This window comes from Semicossyphus pulcher, unplaced genomic scaffold (assembly GCF_022749685.1).
Source record: "Semicossyphus pulcher isolate SPU_LCO1_2020_fin unplaced genomic scaffold, fSemPul1.0.p SCAF_19, whole genome shotgun sequence".
NCBI lineage: Eukaryota > Metazoa > Chordata > Actinopteri > Labriformes > Labridae > Semicossyphus > Semicossyphus pulcher.
Window position 1 is genome coordinate 18,951,360 of NW_027211692.1, and position 20,350 is coordinate 18,971,709.

The following is a 20,350-nucleotide window of genomic DNA, read 5'->3' on the forward strand; positions in this document are numbered from 1 at the left end:
CTTGAAGGGGCCGTTCTCCACTGACAATAGACATGCCAGAGCAGCCAATTAGATCCTGTATCAGACGAATTTGACGAAGGCGCTTCACACGGGGAGCCAATGAACGTCGAGGGGGGGCGGGGCGCAGATGCGACGCCGCTTGCTGCCGGGGAAACGGGGTACTGACGGTGTACGGAATTGTGCCGGTGGAGTAGAAACTCCCGCCATTTCGACAAGGAATTAACCTCTTGATTGATTCAGGTTACTTTTCTGTAACACTTACTACGCTGTTGTTTGGTAACAAGAGATTCCGACATAACGGACATGCAACGAAAACATTCGATTAAAAGAAAGCAGGCATAGTTTGCAAAGATTTGGGACTGTACAGCGCGACAGACCTCCCGCCGCTGAACTGAGCTCTGGCTGTTGCCGCGAGTTTGATTTCGGTGTGGTCTGCATCCTTTCATGTTCATCTGGAGGAGCTAAAAGTTTACAAACTTTACCGAGGGACAAGTCCAGCAACCTGTTTTGCATCCAAGACATTGCGTAAAACTAACATGGCACCACTGCGAGAAGAGAGACGAAGGATGCGATGAGGCGGGCGGCAAGAAGCGCTCTGTTATTGTTTTGCAACGAGATAGCATTCAGCTTGCAGCTAGTCAGCTAGCTGCTACACGTTGAGTGCCGGGCCTGCCGGCGGTAACGTGAGACGTGCTAGGATATTTCGGGACACTTGTATAAATGCTAAGGATATATTATTGTACATTGTTTCAGTAGTTTGTGACTACCAGATTTAATTTCACCGTTGGGCGCTCGTGCCATCTTTAGATTAGAAATGGCACCGCTTTTAGGCCGGAAACCGTACCCACTGGTTAAGCCGCTATCCGAGCCACCAGGCCCGGGAGAGGAGGTCTACATCATCGAGCACACCAAGGAGGCCTTCAGGAACAAAGAGTATCCTTTGACGTGATGCTGATGCTCAGCCTCGACAGCCGGTATGCTGTCACGTTTTAACTGGCTTTGCCTACCCCTCAAAATCTGTGTTCATATAGTTATGTGCATTCTACTGTAAAGTTGGCTAACTTACCTAATTTTATGTTACCTGACGTTTTCCCACCATTCTGTCTTTCCCCGCATGTACACAGTGTACACTCGATGACAACCTTGCTAGCTAGCCAATGTTCCGCTTTGCTAATCAACTCACTGAAGTTAAGCCAGCAGGCTACCCCAGAAAGATAGCAAAATATAATATATTGTATGTAATTTAGCACAATTTCCATGCTTAGATTTACGTAGACAGGTGCTAAATGGTGTCCTTTCACTTTCAGCTTCTACGGCCTGGCTGTCAGACACCAATGCTAACAGGGCTAGCTAGCATGCTGCTAGCGTTAGGTAGCCCATTATGTCACAATAGCCCGTCGTCTCCTCTGGCTCGAGACGTTTCTCGGTTGGAGTTAGCTCTTAACGTTAGCACGCGAGCCTCTTTTGGGTTAGCCAGCCTTAGCTACCGGTACTTTTGTTTGAACAGTTTGTCAAAAGAGGAAAGCAACTGACTAAGAACCGTTTACTGACTACAGGCAGCATTATGCGGTTGATAGTTTTTCTCCGTTTTATAATTGAAATAACCGTATCTTGGTTTTTTAGCGTCTATTTGACAACTTAAGACGTCAGCGGTTCGTAAATGTCAGAAAACTTATGAAGACTGTTATGACAGCTCAGCGGGACACACAAAGTACTAAAAGCACTCTCTACGTGTTTTATGGATACTTAAGTTATTACAAATTGCAATAAATCTGGATTCCTGTAGTGATGTAGCTGATTTTCTCTCAACTGAACCCATCAGGTCTAAGATTAAGTATTTCCTCATCTGCCACAGTGGCAGGTCAAACTGAATGTTTCCATCGACCACTCATTTTATATCTTCCACTTCTGCAATCTATGCTGAAGGATTAATAAAAGTAAACACGGAGTCGCTGGGGCCTCACCTGACAGTAGAAGTGTTGAGTAAAACATGTAACCTATATCCTTGATTATTCTTACTTTTTTTTTTGAAATTTCATTTATTAATATATCAATTGCCTATCTACCATGGGCGACAGGGGGATTTTTACCTGCCACAGCCAAAGTTTGCCTAGTATTTGGCATGTGGTACATGTTGATTTCAATCCCTATATCTACCCATAATAAGATTATGTACCGGTATGTCATCTCTGTTTGAAGCATAGCTATGTGAGGCGCAGGCCCCTCAGCTACCTTTGTAATGTCCTCTCTACTGTTAAGGTTTCGCAAACTTAGCATAGTCAGACTTTTTTCCCCCATCGACTATATAAGTATTTACTTTACTCTTAGACCATTAGTTCACTTTACAAGTTTTTCAAATGTAAAATAATGTCTTAGCAAGCTGGGTACCCTTAGGCATCAGCCTCATTTTTAATAACCTACATTAGTGACAATACTTTGTCAACAATGGACCATAAATGTCTTGCTTGTGATTAGAGCGAAAAGGGCTAAACAAGTAGTTGCTTCATTTTTTATGTGCGATTATTGTGATTTCCTTGACAAAATGTCTCCAGAGAGTATGAGGCTCGCTTGCAGAGGTATGACGAGCGCATCTGGACATGCAAGAGCACTGGAAGTAACCAGCTCACACACAAAGAAGCGTGGGAGGAGGAACAAGAAGTCACAGAACTGTAAGTTATATATCCAAAGTTTGTGTGTGCATGTTTGCAGTTCCATCCAACAAGTGAAATACGAGTTATCAGTCTACTCTCTGCTGAAGACAAGCCATGATCTATACAAATGTTGCGTAGGCCATTCTATCAGTTCTTTAAAGAACGGGCAGGTACAGTTGAATAGATTGTCGTGCTTTGCATTCAGATGTCCAGCAAAGCTTCAGTTCTCATTAATCCTTAAATAGCACCAGTGGTTATTTAGATACATCGGTCCAAAGATACGGATTAGCCTCTCTATCAGGAAAGAGCCATACTCGCCCAGTGAAGGTCACAAGGCTTTCTGCTTCGCTCTGATTGGATAAGTCTTGTGCTCCTCCTCTTATTCTATTTAGAGGGTGTGTGATTGAGTCATCCTTGAATCTGCAATGGCCTGGTGAGAGTTCTCTCATCCTCATCTAGAAACGGGGAAGAACGTTCCCTTGAATCATTGTAGAATAGGCCAGCTGTCCATATCATCAACTAGTTGTTTGTGTACTGTTTGTATATGTGCCGTCAGCAAGATGATGCTGAGCCAAACTATGTGGCCCAAAGAGATGGCAGGGCAGTGCTCGGCTGCCCAAAGCACAACTCACACGGAATCATGGGCTGTATTTAAGCTCTGTCTAATTATATCAGCCAAGAGAATTTACTCCCCCTGCTGGTCACTCGCATACCTTTGTCCTGTTATGTAATGTGTGTCCTGTGATGAATGCTTCAAAGAAATGTGAAAAATGTGAAAGAAATCATGCCATTGATAGGTTGCATCACACCCATGAACAAATGTAGTTAACGTCTGACGTTTCTAAATGCTTAAAAACAGTTTCTCACTTTGTACTGAAACAGTGAGGACCATTATAATGGATGCAAAAAACTGTACTTTCTTCGCATAAATTGTAAAAAATAATGTACTAATGACTGATCTTTTTTTAGTCTTCAGGAGGAGTATCCTCAGTGGTTTGAGAAGCCAGTCCTGGAGATGGTCCACCATAACACAGTGTCTTTAGACAAACTGGTTGAAATGGCCTGGGTGGAAATCCTCACCAAGTATGCTGTGGATGAAGAGTGTGACTTCTTGGTCAGTTTGACTTCTTACATCGCTAAACCTGTCCTTCAGTTCTGTTATGGAACGTTGCATGTAGATCTGTGATGACTCCAGTAACATTATTATTAGAGAACCATACATGTGGTTTGTATATTTTACAAAAAAAAGCTATTCTATAGGTTATCGCTGACCATTATCTACTAAACATGTGTAAGCAGGTGTTTATAGAAAAACCTCTTCTTGGTGTATTTAAAGACCCTTACAAAACCCTTTCACTTCAGGTGGGGAAGGACAAAAGCTTGCAAGTGAAGGTGGTAAAGATCCACCCCCTTGAAAACCCAGAGGGCGAGACAGGCGAGAAGAAGCTTGAAGGTGCCTGTGATTCTCCATCCAGCGACAAGGAGAACGCAAGTCAGGAGAACCAAAGGAAGGAACCTCCTCCCCGAGAGGAGGAGAACAGGAGAGAGAGTCTCAGTGAGTAAAAAATAAGTTTTGAAGCACATAGAAAATCCTGCTAAACTTGCTTTAGAATGATTATCAACGTGCTCATTTTTCACATCACATGGTATTTTGTTCTGCTTCTTATCAGGTGACAGAGCCCGACGTTCACCAAGGAAACTTCCCACGGCCATGAAGGAAGAGAAGAAGAGATGGGTGATGCCTAAATTCCTTCCTCACAAGTACGACGTGAAACTCATCAATGAGGATAAGGTTTGTGTCCTGTTCTTTTTCCTTCTTCAAAGCACCAACAGTGAATTTTTTTTTTTCAGTGCTACAACTGATTAGCCTTTACCCTTTAACAGTTAATGATATTGCCTGGCCTACAAACATTTAAGAAGAAGTTGACACTGAGTCTTCCCCTATGCATTCTCTTGTAGGTGATCAGTGATGTCCCAGTAGACAGCCTTAACAGAACAGAGCGCCCTCCAACCAAGGAGATCATGCGCTACTTCATCAGACACTACGCTCTGAGGCTGGGCATGGGAGAGAGCGCTCCCTGGGTGGTTGAAGACGAGCTGGTGAAAAAATTCAACTTGCCCAGCAAATTCAGTGACTTTCTTCTTGATCCACACAAGGTAATGACCTCATGGTAATTTCTTGTGTGCTGTATGTGAAAATGTTGCAAGTCCTTGGCTCACATTCTCTGTTCTTTGACTGTAGTTTTTAGCAGAGAATCCCTCTGCGAAGCGTAAGAGCCTGACATCTCCAGAAGGTAAACCAAGCAAGAAGCTGAAGACCCCTGATACACCAGGAGAGGATTCAGGAAACGAGAAGGGAGAGAAGAAAAGGAAAAAGAAGAAGGATGCTTTAGGCATGCCTCTTAGTCCCACCATTTGGGGCCACATGCAGGTAAGCTTGCATGTTCGCAATTTATCATGTCTCAGTTAAGATTAGTGCTGGGTATTGATATGGATTTCTCGATTCGATTTCCGATTCACAGGGCCCTGATCCGATTTCCGATCCGATTCGATTCAATATATCGATTTGTGTTAGGGGTATTTCAGATACAATATCACTGCACCTCTAACCTAGTGCATTATCATAATGTTTACAATAAGAATTGACCCCAAAGAAGTTACATCATGTACTTTTTATTTAACATGGCCAACACACAGCAGTCAACACAATGTTAGCAATTTTAGGCTCGTGGTTTTGATTAAACGAACTGGGCTTCAACTTGCGCGAGATTTGGCCACACGATCTCGCACGAAGAACAAAGCCACACAAGAGTTATAGGGAAAGGCATACTGTACAACAACATGCCGAAAATACACTCATGGCCGAAGCTGACGCTAACAGAGAGTAACATAAACATCAGTGCAAAACTAACTTACATATTCATGGACACACACACGATAAAAAGAGTCAATTGGCGATCACTGATTTCTCGTAGTAGCTGCAGTAAACGCGTCCAGGCATGTCTCCCTCACTGCCGTGTTTCGAGGGAATGCGCTGAGTCTTGCTGCGTTCAGAAGCACTCAGAAATGTGAGTGATCAGACACGTTTTTACATATTTTTAAAGATCAATCTCGGTATTTATTAATCGATATTGGGTCATTCAAATGAGAATCAATTTGAATCGGAAAAAACGTTTTTTTTAGTTAAGATATGACTTGGTATCTATTGTGTATCATTAAACAGTCAAAGCTTTGCTTAATGGACTCATGTTGTCTGTATTTTAGAAAATAAAGATGAACGGTTCCCCACTCAAGGTAAAGAACCCAGGATCTCCTAAGAAAGGTGAAGGAAAAGGCTCTGCTCCCTCCACTCCAAAAACAGGCAGGAAGTCCGGGGAAAAGAAGGAAGGAAAGAAAACTGGAAAGAGCGGCGATAATAAGCTCAACATCCTCAAAGCTTCAAAAAAAGATGGCAAAGCCGGTGCCAAGACACCAAAGATGAAGCAGATGACTCTGCTTCATTTGGCTAAGAGCACCCCGGCTGGGAGTCCTAAGAAGAGAGCCCGCAGCACTGGGCTGGGTACCCCCAAACTTGGAAAACCTCTACATCCGATGGCTCTGCACCTCCTTCGTTACTATAAGGAGAACAAGGGCAAAGAGGACAAGAAGACCTCCCTGTCCTCCCTCATCTCCAAGGCTGCAAAGACCTTGTCCCCAGATGATCGGAGCCGGCTGCCAGAGGAACTCCAGGAGCTGGTGCAGAAACGCTGGGAGCTACTGGAGCAAAAGAAGCGGTTTGCAGCTATGAGCGAAGAGGAAAGGCAGGAAGAGATGAAGAAAAGGCGTGAGGAAGTCAAAGAGAAACTGAGAGAAAAGGCCAAGGAGAGGCGCGAGAAGGAGATGCTCGTCCGACGCGAGCAATCTCGCAGATATGAGGACCAGGAGATCGAAGGTGGCAAGAACCTGCCGACATTCAAGCTTGTAGACATGCCCGAGGGGCTACCTAATGCCCTGTTTGGTGATGTGGCCATGGTGGTGGACTTCCTTCACTGCTACGCAGGGCTGCTGATGCCGGATGACCAGTATCCTATCACAGCAGTGGCTCTGATGGAAGCACTGGCCGGGGAACGGTCGGGTTTCCTCTACCTGAACCGTGTGCTTGTTGTGCTGCTGCAGACGCTGCTGCAGGACGAGCTGGCAGAAGGCTACAGCGAGCTCGATATGCCCTTATCCGAGATCCCCCTCACAATGCACTCGGCGTCAGAGGTGGCGCGTCTATGCCTGCGACCATGCGATGCTCACGGTGAGGAGAGCGCACAAGGCTCTGAGGACTCTGGGCCGCTAGGGGGCTTTGATGACGTGGTGACCAGCGAGTTCTTGGATAAACTTGAGACAATCGAGGTGTTCGAGCTGGGCTCCGAGGAGAAGGTCAATCTGTTGGTAGCTCTGTGCCACCGCATACTCATGACGTACTCCGTTGAAGATCATGTTGATGCAAGGCAGCAGCGGTCGGCTGAGCTGTGGAAGGAGCGTCTGGCAATGATGAAAGAGGTCAATGACCGCAAGAAGGAGGAGAAGAAGAAGCGGAAGGAGATGGAGGGCAAAGGTAAGGGATTAGATGAGATATTTTGAACAGTTAGTAGATCTTTCATCACTTATTTAGCACTGAAAAGCTCGTATTACCCACAAAATATCGCTTCCTGTTGTAAAATAATGCATCTTTTTGCGTATAATTTTTGTTTAGCTTTTGTCGAGAGAAAACCTTTTTTTTTCTGCCTGTCTTTGGTCTCATAATTTTTTCTTCAAAGTCAAAACACAAACTGAATATTAATATATGGACTTTTTTTGGGGGCTCAAAGGTGAGAAAAAGAAAGAGGGAACTGCTAAGAAGGAGAGCAAGAAAGAGGTGAAGGTGGAGCCAAAGGTGGAGCCAGAGCCGGAGCCAGAGGACATGATCAGCTCAGTGAAGAGCCGGCGGCTGATGTCCATGCAGGCCAAGAAGGAGAAGGAGGAGATGGACAGGCAGAACAAAGGTTAACAGAGAGCCTGACAGTTTAGTATCAATTCCTTAATAAAAAAAAGACTGAGGCACGCTAACTACAAAATTGTTATTTCATCCACAGAACGCATGGAGAAGGAGGCAGAAGAGGAGCGCATGCGTAAACAAAGGGCGGCAACAGAAAGGGCCTTCCAGGATGGTATCACCAAAGCCAGACTGGTCATGCGCAGGACCCCACTGGGTACCGACAGAAATCATAACCGGTAAGTACACACAAACATATAAAGAAGTGTAATTTTTTTAAATGAATATTATATATAATTAAGAAAGTGTATCCACGGTTGCTAAATGTATTTTTGTTTTCCTTCAGATACTGGGTTTTCTCAGACGTGGTTCCTGGTCTGTACATTGAGAAAGGCTGGGTGCATGAAGGCATCGACTACAGCTTCACTCCTCCACCTGAGGACAAACCAGCCGAGCCTGAGGTGGAAGAGGAAGAGGATGGTGGGTCAGCTGATAATCAGGAGCCACAAGGTACAAGGTTTTTTTAATTGTTAAAAATGAATATTGGCAATTTAAATACGGGCATAAAAACTACAAAATGTTTTTCTATTGTAGGAGCTGAAAAGGATGATGGCAGTGTAGACGGTGCTGTTAGTGAGGGAGCCCAGCAGGGGGCAGCAGCTGACATCTGTATCGAGACGACTGTTCCCAAACAGGGACAGAACCTCTGGTAAGAGCTCTGCTTCAGTCTGTTTTCTTCTGTAATTTGATCTATGTTATAGCTATTTAGTTTTCTTACAGTCCTTTTTCTTATTCTTATCTTCTGCCTCTGAATGCAGGTTCATATGTGACAATCCAGCTGAGCTGGAGGAGCTTGTGGAAAGTCTTCATCCTCAGGGGGTACGAGAGAGTGAACTGAAAGCAAAGATACAAAGCAGGTGTGTGCTCACTCATTATAAGTGATCATTACTATAGCAAACATGAAACCACTGAGTCCCCCTGTGCTGCTAGAGAAGTTCCTAATATTTAACAGCTTTCAGCGACTTATTGAAGTAATTCAACAATGCTCCAGGAGATGGGTACAGCAACACAATGGCTCCAATCGAGAGCAAAGAGTTGTGCTTAACAGGGATGGAGATATGGGAGAAGGATGTTGGTAATATGAAGCTGAACACAAACCTTTCCCCTCCCTTCCTTAGATACCAGGACATCTTGCACTCTGTTCATCTGACCCGTAAGGGCAAATTGGGCCTCAGGACCTGCGACGGCTACACAGAGCTGCTCAAGTACCTGCGCAGCGACATCCAGGAGGTAGCTTCACGACTCCAGAAAGGAGGCCTGGGATACCTGGATGACAACGTAGACATCGAGGAGCAGGTGATTAGTTTGTCTGACTACAAACAATATAAGGAGAACTGCAGTCTTAATTGTCTGTCAAGAGCTTTGTTTTAATATACAGTGAAGTGTTATGGTCAGTACTTGTAGTATGTCTGCACTGTGAACTAAGATTTGAGAAAGTAATTTTAACTTTCTGTTTCATCCTCTCTTTACAGATGAAAGACATGGAGAGCTTGAAAGAGTTTGGCGAGTGCATCATCACCATTCAGGCCTGTGTGATCAAAAAGTTCCTGCAGGGATTCATGGCCCCCAAGCAAAAGAAGAAGAGAAGGCAAGGAGGGGAAGAAAGCAGTAAGGCTGAAGAGGTGGACGAGGAGAAGAGACTGGCAGAGGAGGCGAGGGTAAGAGAACAAGAGTTGTATGAATTTAGTCTCACATGTAACAGGGTCCATCAAAAAGTCTATTAACGAGGAGCTGTGGGTACATAATTAAACAAAGAAGCTAAATTCAGATAGATGATCTAAACTCACATGAAGTTCAGCAGAGTTTAATCAAGTCTGACTTTTCCTCTGTAGGTCGCCACAGCAGTAGAGAAGTGGAAGACTGCTATCCGCGAGGCCCAAACGTTCTCCCGCATGCATGTCCTGCTGGGAATGTTGGACGCTTGCATAAAGTGGGACATGTCTGCTGAGAACGCTCGCTGCAAAGTCTGTCGCAGGAAAGGTAAGCACTGTTTCCAGCACCTCTCATTTGGTCTCAAATTACTTGGTCTGTATTGACATGCAGGTCAAAACCAGTAACAGGACAAATAGACAATGGTCTTACTACAAAACTGAATCAGTACATTTTGTTCTGACCTAAGGCATGTATAAGTTGCTCTTCCAGTGAAGCAGTGCCACACCTCTGACCAACAGCCCTCTGCTCCCTGTCCAGTGCTCAGGCAGAGCCCGTGTGTGTTGATGCTGATGGAGTCTAGGACCAGATCCAGACAGGGCAGCAGGGTCAGGCTCAGAGCAGATCAGACTAGTAGTGTCAGGCAGGTCTACATACAGAGCTGGCAGCTCCGCAGGCCAACAGGTGATCTGGTAGTGATAAGATGACAGTTAGAACCTGGTTACTTCCTTACACAGATATTCAAGCAAAATGTGTTACAGGTTTTTGTGAAGTTGAGGAAATGTATGACAGGGAGAACAAAGATGTGGGGATTCTGAAGACAAGTTTTGGAACTGTGATTTTGCTTCATGAAAACAAGCTCAGCTTTATGATACACTTTGATCTCTCCCAGGTGACGATGAGAAACTTATCCTCTGTGATGAGTGCAACAAGGCCTTCCACCTGTTCTGTCTGCGGCCGGCCCTGTACCGCATCCCAGCAGGAGAGTGGCTGTGCCCGGCCTGCCAGCCCACTGTGGCCCGACGAGGCTCCCGCTCAAGGTAGCTGTCTTCCTCTTTTTCATTTGTCACTGTTTAAACTGGGTAACTACAATATTTATATCTCCTCTCGGATATTAAAAAACAGCATTTAATTGTGTTCAGTAACACATTTTTCTCTTGATAAGCCATTCTGTCTTTACCATTAGTGTTAATTAATTTTGATCCGCAACCTCTCCATTGTAGGAACTACAACCAAGACACGGATGAAGAAGAGGATGAGGAGGAGTCTGAAGAGGAGGACTCAGAGGAAGACGAAGAGGATGAGGAAGAGAATGACTACAAAGCCATGGGGCACAGCTGTGAGTGGCCAGAGGAAATCAAGTCCAGGGTTTAGAAATGTGTCACCGATTTTTAGTTGGTTTAGTAGAAAAGGCATCCTTGGTGTCAGGAAGGTTAGGAATGAGAGGAATGCTGACGGGGAATTTGGTCCCCTGTCTCTATTGTCTGTGTTTTGTCATGTAGCTCAGCTCAGGTCTGGACCTTTAGCTTTGAAGCAAGGGCTCACTCTGGCTTCACTCAGACTATGTGGCAGGATGATCCCCCTCTGTCAGTTCACGCCTGCATGTCAAGGATAACAATTAAAAAGTTTCATGCATCGGTGCTGCACAGTTCAAGAGAGGAACACAGTTCACAAAGTCAGCTCCCCTCAGGGTGCACAAAGTGAAGCTTTTAGTCGGTAGACTTCTTTATGCTGAGCGCCCCGATGACTGTTTCAAACAATAACCTTGTTATATTATATCCCTCTCTGCAGGTTTGTGACATTAAACATTATCAAGATATTTCTCTGTGCCTCTTTAGTGCTCACACCCCTTTCTCCTCTTTTAACTTCTCTAATTTCCCCTCTTTTTGTTGACTGATCACCTCATTATTTCTCTACAGTGAGACCGAGGAAGAAGAATAAGCAGTCTTCATCTCGGCAGAAGAGTTCAAAAAGTAAATCCAAGAAGCCTTCATCTTCAAGTAGTCAGAGCAGCAAACAGAGGACCGGCCCCAACAGCCCCGCAGACATCGATGAACTGGTAACTTTAGATACAGCTTATACATCTTAAATCATTTATTTATAGCAAGAAGAGGGCAGAAGTTCAGAAACATGCAGACCTATTTGTTAGGATTTTGTTCTCATTGCTGTTTGTGTGTTTGGTGTCTGCAGGTGCGCCAGAGTTCCCAATCAGGAGTGCGCAGGCAGGTGCTGGAGCTGGAGAGATGTGAGGAAATCCTCAAGAAACTGATGAAATTCCGCTACAGCTGGCCTTTCAGGTGAGCAAAGGACAAACTGTATGTGTGACTTTATGGTCAGCATCCAGTCTGACATATTCTGAGGCCGACTGATTACTGAACCTCTTTAGTAACATATGCGTAGTTTGTAAGCACACTTTATTCATCTTTTAACAGCAGAGACAATTTTGGGTCAAGTATCAGTGGTAGAATTTAAGACAATAGGCTAGGGCTGCCCCCTGAAAGTCAGTTGTTTTTTTGTTTTTGTTTTTTTCACCGTGACATGTGCTGTTGGTTAACTGAAGAGTGATTGAGAGTGTTTTTCATGCTCTGTACTTGGTTCAATAACTTCGCGATCTGTCCTATAAATTGCGTCTCATCATGCTGTGAATGATTCGAGCAGGAGCTGTAACCTGCAATCAGTTCATCATAGTTTATAATAGTGCAGCGCGGGGAGGACACAGATGTTTAATTACGTCGATCTGTGTTAATCACGCAGATCTTTCTGTCTGTCTGTCGCTGTTAACAGAGGCTCCAGTCTGCTGTGTAGTTCATATATTTCACACAGAGCTGTAGAGGAGCATCAGGCTTCATGATCAAACTAAGTTGTATATCACGTCATCACTTCAGTCCGCGATCACCCGCTCCTTTACCTCCCTCTGTGCTCGTGCTCTCTCCCCCTCTTAGCGCTGCAAGTTTGCATCACAATTTTTATCATATGATGTTTTTTAAAGTCTAACGAAGGTGAATGAGGCTCCTTGTATATTCACAGGGCCTAAGGCAGGCAATATATTTAATTAGAGTCCAGTTATGTTTTTGTCATGCTTTGAGTCTGTGATGAATTATTATGAACATTAATCTGAAGTCTAACATTGTCCTCTTCCCCCTCACAGGGAGCCTGTGTCCCCGGACGAGGCAGAGGACTACCTGGACATCATCTCCCAGCCGATGGATTTCCAGACGATGCTGGGAAAGTTTAGCCAGGGTTCCTATCGCCACGCGCAGGACTTCCTGGAAGACCTCAAACTGGTTTTCTCCAATGCAGAGGAGTACAACCAGCAGGGCAGCACCGTGCTCTCATGCATGGTCAAGACAGAGCAATCGTTCACCGAGCTGCTCCAAAAGCTGCTGCCCAGCCTCAGCTACCTCCGCCGGCGTTCACGCAAACGCGTCAGCCAGGCCCCTGTGACATCAGAGGAAGAGGATGAAGAAGAAGAAGAAGAGGAAGAGGAGGAGGAAGAAGAAGAAGAAGAGGAGGCACCGAAGAAGAAGATGCAGAATGGCAAATCAAACAGGAAGAAAGCCAGAAACGGTCGGGGACAGAGGGACGAGGAAAGCGGGAGTGAGGAGGAGGAAGACGATGAGGAGGAGGAGGAGGAGGAGGAGGAGGAGGATGATGATGGCAGGAGGAGAAGTAAGCGGTCCTCCGCCACCTCAAGCAAGAAGGATTACAGGGAGCAGGATAGTGATGGCGAGCGGGACACACGGAGAACTCGCCAGCGGGGGGGCCGGGGCGACGCGGGGGGAGCGAGCAGCGACGAGGAGCGATCCAGCCAGCAGCGACATTCCAAGAGACAGAAACGCTCATGAAGTTCAGGGTGCTCGTTTTTGTCTCTCGTTTCTTTTTGTCTCTTTTTTGCTTTAAAACTTCTGTCCCGCTCTTCTACAGATGATCAAGAGGCCTCCTCCTCCTCCTTCAGCCAGCGGGGCTTAATCCTCAGAAGGACTTTTTGTGTTATTGAACTTTTCTGTTCATATTTTTGAAAAATGACAAAAGAAAACTGATTTATATTTGTAACATGTTTAATATTGGTGTTTTGTTTTTTTTCAACCAAGAAAATTGACAATATGGAGAGGTCCTCGTAGCTCTTAAGACTCTTTGATTTGAATTTCAGTTCCAAGTTGACGACCACACACGCGCACACACACACACACACACACACACACACACACACACACACAAAAGTGTAATTGACTTGTTATCCTGTGAACTGCTTTGTACTCTAAAAGCACCGGTGCAGTGTAATCAGAGGCCTGTCCTCACCCTTTGACACACAGCCATCACTTTACTGAGGTGTTTCAGGATCATCAAATCTAGCTGTAAAGGGTTTGACCCACCCAAACCTCTGTTACAAGTCATGGTGTTTTAACTCCCTTAAAGTACTTGTGGTGTCCATGTAGCTGAAACCCTCTGGGAATCTTTCTCTGCTTAGAAACAGCACTGAAGGCTGAAATTTTCCCGTCACCTGTAAATCTCTTGTACTACTTTGCATCTCGACACCAAAATGATCTCAAGTTTATAGATGAACATGATAGGACTTTACTAGTTGTAGTTTGTTGTTTTTCCAGTCCAGGTTCAGATTTGTTGTGAAAGCTGGGTCAGACTGCAGGATCACACATGTAGTTCACATCACTTTAGAGCTAAAACACAAGTGTCATCTCAGCTCTCGGTGCCAAGATGTTTTTAAAAACCCGGACCCGGCTTCGGCGTCTCTTTCTTGGCGTGTGGAGCTGACCAGCCTTTCCTCCTCTGTAGTGCCCCGCCACTTTAAAAGAACCGGTACCTCAATGCTCCGTCAGTTTGCACTCCTCCTGTGTAAAGTGCACCTATTATGCCAGCAGCTGCAGGACCATACTTTATTACAAATTATGTGCATAAACATTTGTAAACAGTGTTTAAAAAAAAAACAAATGTGACGTTTGTTAAGAAAATGGGCATTTTTGAATATTTGATATTTTTTGCACATTTTATTTGGTATTGTAAATGAAAACTTGATCTTAATCACATCCAATAAATTGCAAAGGTTGAACCAGGGCTCTCTCTTCTAATCAATGCAGATACCATGTGAGTTATTTTCCTTTTATCACAGCAGACATAGTCGAAATAATCACTAAACACTAGCTAACTAACACCTTTAAGCCTCTGTCTCTGTCTCTCCTCACAGGCTGATGTAGGTTTTCCCTGCATGCCTTGGTCCAGACACCAGGTGGTGCTCTCCTCCTGCACTTTGACTGCTTTTATCCCAGCAGTTTCTAAGTAGTTCAGTGACAGCGCTTTCAGCTGGACCAGACTCGCACTGCTTGGTGCACTAACAGGGCAGGGGAGCTTCATAGTGCATAGGGCTCTTTTATTTTGTGTAACTTACAACCTCGGGCAGAAAAACTGCAAACAAAAACCCATTTGAATGTGCAGAAGTTCATGTAGTTTGTGGCAAGGTTGCATCAATGTATATCTCTATATATACTGATAAGGCAGAGGTTGGTGTTCCCTCCGTCTGTGCTGTGCTGTGCTGTTCTCATCCAACCTTCACTGTCTTCATTTGTCTGCTGATTCTTTTCCATCCCTTTATATAATTTTTTGTTTGAATTCGGCTCCGTTCCTGATTTAAAAACTAGTTGATAAAATCAATTTATAATTGTTTGGCATTTGGATGAACAAACAAAAAGCGACTGCCCTTCTCAAGTTGAGATCAGACTGTTAATGCTTTCTTTGTTCTCGGAGGGACTGCAAAAGTCTTTTACACTTTCCTTTTTTACATATATATTTATAGTCTCTAAAGCTGGGTTTGGGCAGGTTTCGGAGGATTCACATGTAAAGAATTTCCAATAAAGGCTATGGACGAAGACTTAAGTTCTCCATGTTTCATTTGAGCTGATGAGCGTCCCCTGAACAGTCAGACAGACATCACTGCCATCTGTAAAACTTTGTGACGAGACAATGAACCAGGAGGATAACGGGTTAGCCGTGACCACCCACTGATGTCTTACTTAACTTTTTAATAAAATATCAAACGGTTTTCTTACTCTCTGGTGTCGACTCTTTTCTCGGAAACATCTGCATCTTCAAACAGAGGACAAGTTAGCTACAAATACTGTATGAGTTAAAGCCAAAACAGAGTCAGAAATCACAGAGAAAGATGAGCATCTTGGTCTAAAACTGCTCCATGAAAACACTTTGTGACATGATGGCAGTCAAGTTTGATCTTAATCACACAACTTAGATTCTACTGGTCAAAATTAACTTGCAAAATAAAAGCAATTTTATTGGGTCGACTGGCAGAGACCAACTCTAAAGTAAGTAATTTTGTTTGGCCAGTAGACGGTTGTGGACACAAGAAACATTAGATGTTCTCTGAAGGCCATTATAGTGTCTAGACTGCCACTTCTCAGGTCATTAATCAAACAAAATAATGATTTTACTAGTCACAGTGACCTTTCCACAAAATATGTCTCAAAAACTATAACTAACTGTTATCTATCCAAACTGAGGAGCGCGTCCGTGATGTACAGAGCAGAGGAGAGTGCAAGGAGGACAGCGAGATCTAATGAAATATCTCCCGGGGTGCTGACAGCCTTTGAGCCATCTGTAACTTGGCAACAGGTGTCGGGGCTAAGACGGACCAGAGGAAAGGTCAGAGATGTGAAAAGTCACTGGAAACGTAGCACTTGATTAGAGACAGTTTTGAGCTCGGTGACAGCTGCACCAGGCGATAGTAAACCTAAGATGATGCATTATTGTCTTTTATTAAATTTAAGATTATTCCCTATAAAAAATGTTGCAGGTCCATGATCTGAACCTGAAGAGAAGAAGTTAATGGCAGATTGGGGACATTTTGAGTTACATGCCCTGAGGCGTTGGAGGGAAATCGCAGCTCTTTGTCTGTTTAGTTGTATTTCTAAGACATGATGCTCACTGAGTGTTTGTGACAGCCAGATTTGGTGGCTGACTGTTTTGGGAAATGGAGCCAAAACCAAGTGAACTTTATTTTACCTACTAAAATGATCTCTGCATGAACTTCTCATGAACTTGCTCCTCAGAGGTTTAGCCTCTTCAAGAATTTGTTTTTAACTCAAATAAAACACAATACCGTCATGATGTATTAACTTTGGTGGATGTGTCAGGCTCTTTCCAAACTCATGACACATGAAGTATTGTTCATTCCTCACACGGTGCGTCCTACGCAGTGAAACATAGCTGAGACATGCATTAATCACGCTGCTTTTACTCCCTGTTGAGGTCAAAGAAATCAATGGCTGCACATGCTGCATGCTCAGCAGGACTAAGAGGTTCAGAACTAAAAATACAGAATGTGAAAGAATCCTGGATGATTAGTTAAATACTGTACATTATTTTAGGTAAGATCTTCAGCCATGCTAGTGCTGTGCTTCTGTCTGTTGGACGGTTGTTTCATCTGTTTCCGGTGGAAACATTTCATCATCCTTTGGATGGGTTGTAGTGAACTTTATACAAAATATTAACCGTCACAGTACAATTAATCCATCTGACTCTGGTAATCACTTGACTTTTAGCGTGACTGCTTTGACAGCTACTGGATGCTTTGCCATGAACGTGGTAAAGACATTCATGTCCCCCTCTGGGTGTAATAACTTTGGTAAACCTTTCCACTGCACCGTCATTGGGTTAAAGTTGGTACCTATGACTAAATACCTGCAGAGGCAAAGACTTTCCCATCAGCCCCATCTGTATTTTGGTTTAGTTTTAAAAGAACACACCTTAAACTATGATGGTGAACATTATACTGCTAAACATTAGCATAGCGTTATTGCCATTTTAGCATAATTTTGATGTTTGTGTTTTATTGTCCTTTTCAATTTGTTTTTCCCTGATGTCACAGAGGTCAAAAATGTGAGCATGTTTTATTAGAAAATATGCAATGTGAAATAACTTGATTTAATTGGGGGTGATGTGCAGCTCCATTTGGCTTTAAGAAAGCTTTATAGTGAGTTTCAGCTCACTGTTTAGCTGTTGGGTAATATATTCTTTTTGTTCCCTCTCATCTGTTCGTCATAATATCTCTAAAACCCACTGCACACTACCTGCTCAGCATAGCAGCAGACACAGTCAGCAACCAGCTGCTGAGCAGTTAAGCTAGGGGCCAAAGAGCCATATATTTCCCTCAGGAATTGGTGGGGACCAAAAACAGAGCAAAAAAGGGAGTGAATATTGGACTTACATTCACCTGGTGGACACAAACCTCAAGACATATTAACCCCACTTAATTATTAAGAAAGACAGTTATTAGGTCTTATGCTGCCTCCACCAGTGTGACCTGAGCAGTAGCAGCAGGTGCTTTTACTCTCTAACAAGCAAACACTAGCCATGCGCAGACCAATCTTTGAACCCTGTGCAAACTGACAGCAGCAGTGTTTGACCGAGCCGTCCACTCAGTGTGTGCGTGTACACGAGCAGAGCAGAGGAACCCACCCAGCAAATATTTACCTCAGGTCCAAGTCGGTGCAGAGGGCATCTGGCAGGAAGAGGAAAAGTGTGTTTGTCACTCTCATTACAGCAGACACGATGTACTACATGTCTGTGAAGAGACAGTGTCAGTACTTTGACCACTTTAAAGGGCAGTTTAACCATTTCATCATGGCAGGGTTTTACGGCTCATGAATGTGCTCGTAGATTAAAAAAATATGTACATTTAAATGCAATATCACTTTGTATTTCAGTGATAAATAAAGCGCCTTCAATGATTTAGGAAATTAGTTTGACCACAGTTTCTCCTTTTCTTGTTATATCTATGTAATTTTACAATCTATGTTTTAAATTTTCTCCCAATTTATCTCTTAAGGTAAATATAGATCATTTCAATTAAACCATGAATTAAAAAATAATAATAATAATAATTTTGTTTGTGCTAAAGGGAACAAGACCACTTTACCTCCAATGTCCTGTTTCCTTTTGTCTCCTTAAAACTTGAACTTAAATATTTGACTGAAAATGAACTTCTGTAATAATCGTGATTATAAATAGTTATTTTTGTAGCTAAAAAAATCTTGTTTTAAGCACCCTTCAGTTGTTTAACATCTCACCTCAAAGCAGTGGCACAGACATGTATTACAGCGTGTGTCGGTACACTGTGACATCAGCATAGGGTTTGGCCATAGGATATGATTGCAATACTGATTAGTGCGGTTAGCGTTGGACCCTTACACTTTTGAAAGTTTCAACATGATAAGTCATTAAAACTCTGCTTTCAAGCCAAGTATTAGTTACTCTTTCATTTGAATACTTGTTATATTTAAAGTGCTAATCTCGAAGATTTCAGTGTGGTTCTCTTTGGCGGCACACTTCCCAGATATCCAGACAGTGTTGCATGTGTGACGTCCACGGTTGTCTCCGGTTGTTACGGTTACGGCACTTGATTTTCCTCGCTGACGGTCGCTTTCCTTTTTAGACTGCCTTCATCTGAGCGTCGAATTTAGTTCTTTTTCTTTGGATTTTCACTTTTTTTTCAAGTTGTATCTGTAGTCATCGATCTTTTCAATGAATAGTTTGATGATATGAAAATGAATCATGTGCTGTTCACAAGTGATTTTTATCGTGGGTTATGAAAGAGATGGGATTAAGTCTCATCTGACATCCTCTAAGATGGTCTTCACAGTCACCTGACAGGACAAGCGGCGCTCCCACCACCATCATCAAAACACCAAATGAGGAGAAATCTTTTCCCAGACAAGAAGAGTTTAAGTCAAAACACACCGCAGCTGTTCTGTAAGCTTGTTGTGGCTCAACATCTCACCGAGACACCCGTCGGTACCTTTAATAGCTTCACCTTTGAATGACTCCACAGATCAAACACTTATAAATATCTTCCCACATGTTGAACAGGTCTTTATCTCGACACGAGGTTATACTGAGACCTACTTGCTGTGTTTTTGACACCTGTCCCACCGCTGCCGTCACACAGAATGACACAGCGAGTCAAGCTCTCCTGCTGGAGTTGGTGTTGCGGCGCACGAAGGAGGTTTTGAGCTGTAAGCGTAAACTGGATTTGTGTCATATCATGGCACACTTCAGAATGAGCTCAGTCAATAGTCTATCAGGCTGGTAGCTGCAGGAACGCACACTGAGAAAATGAGGACAAGAGGAAAGAGACTGAAAAATCCTGACAGAGCGCCAGAACAGAATGAAGAGAAGTTAACATAATCATTCACAAAGCATAAAGGTGGCCTGAAAATGGAGTGCCAAAACCAACTTATATGACCGCAGCGGCGACATGCCCTAAATTTCTCTCCCCCTCTGCTTTAAGCGCAAGTACAAATGATTATTAATGCATTATTCACAAAACAGAGCCTTCTCCCCCAATTTTCTCCACTCATGTGCATCCTCTCCCTTTGATGATATAACCAAAGTAAGAGGGGAGAAAAGCGAGGGAGTGCTGAAACGGAGGAGTTCAGAGGATGGCTTTTCTCTTGGGAACACAGAGCTCTCATCCCAAAGGGGATCGTGCACTCTTCTGAAATCTTCCTGTAGACCAGGCTCCAAACAGCAGCATTAACATATCAGTCATATATCCCTCTGCCATGACTGCACCCAGACACATTCAGTGCCAAGATTCTCGCTTGGCCTGCTTACTCAGCCTGGCTCTTCATCAAACAGGTAAATGTAGGGTATTCCTATACAAGTTGTTCCGTCATTATGAATAATATTTTAATTTAAGATTTACATGGAGGCACAAATCTGAAAATGTTAAAGGCAATCTGAAAAACGACCGGAGAGAATAACCTCAGAATCACCCAGGGATTTCTTTGAACTCGGGGATCCAGATATGGCAGCAGCAACAATTGGATGAGCGCGCTGCGGGGAAGATGAAAGGCAGTCAAACTTGTAGTCGTAATAAGTGGGCTGAGGCCTTTCATGATTCATACTCAGGCTTCATCTTACCGTTCAGTCAAGCTAGTGATCCCAAATGTTGAATAGGCTT

General features: G+C 43.7%; 1 protein-coding gene across 1 annotated transcript; it reads left to right on the forward strand.

Annotated features, from left to right (window-relative positions):
• The first annotated feature begins 196 nt into the window (after positions 1–196).
• On the forward strand, positions 197–15,242 carry baz1b (bromodomain adjacent to zinc finger domain, 1B). Its single transcript, XM_069668417.1, has 21 exons — positions 197–933; positions 2,553–2,669; positions 3,621–3,765; positions 4,014–4,206; positions 4,322–4,443; positions 4,611–4,808; positions 4,894–5,082; positions 5,916–7,236; positions 7,490–7,663; positions 7,754–7,892; positions 8,000–8,163; positions 8,248–8,362; positions 8,472–8,570; positions 8,832–9,009; positions 9,186–9,371; positions 9,546–9,693; positions 10,256–10,403; positions 10,587–10,702; positions 11,283–11,422; positions 11,554–11,660; positions 12,512–15,242. The coding sequence occupies exons 1-21, from the start codon at positions 815–817 to the stop codon at positions 13,206–13,208; spliced, it is 4,815 nt and encodes a 1,604-aa protein (XP_069524518.1). The 5' UTR covers positions 197–814; the 3' UTR covers positions 13,209–15,242.
• Positions 15,243–20,350: the final 5,108 nt, after the last annotated feature.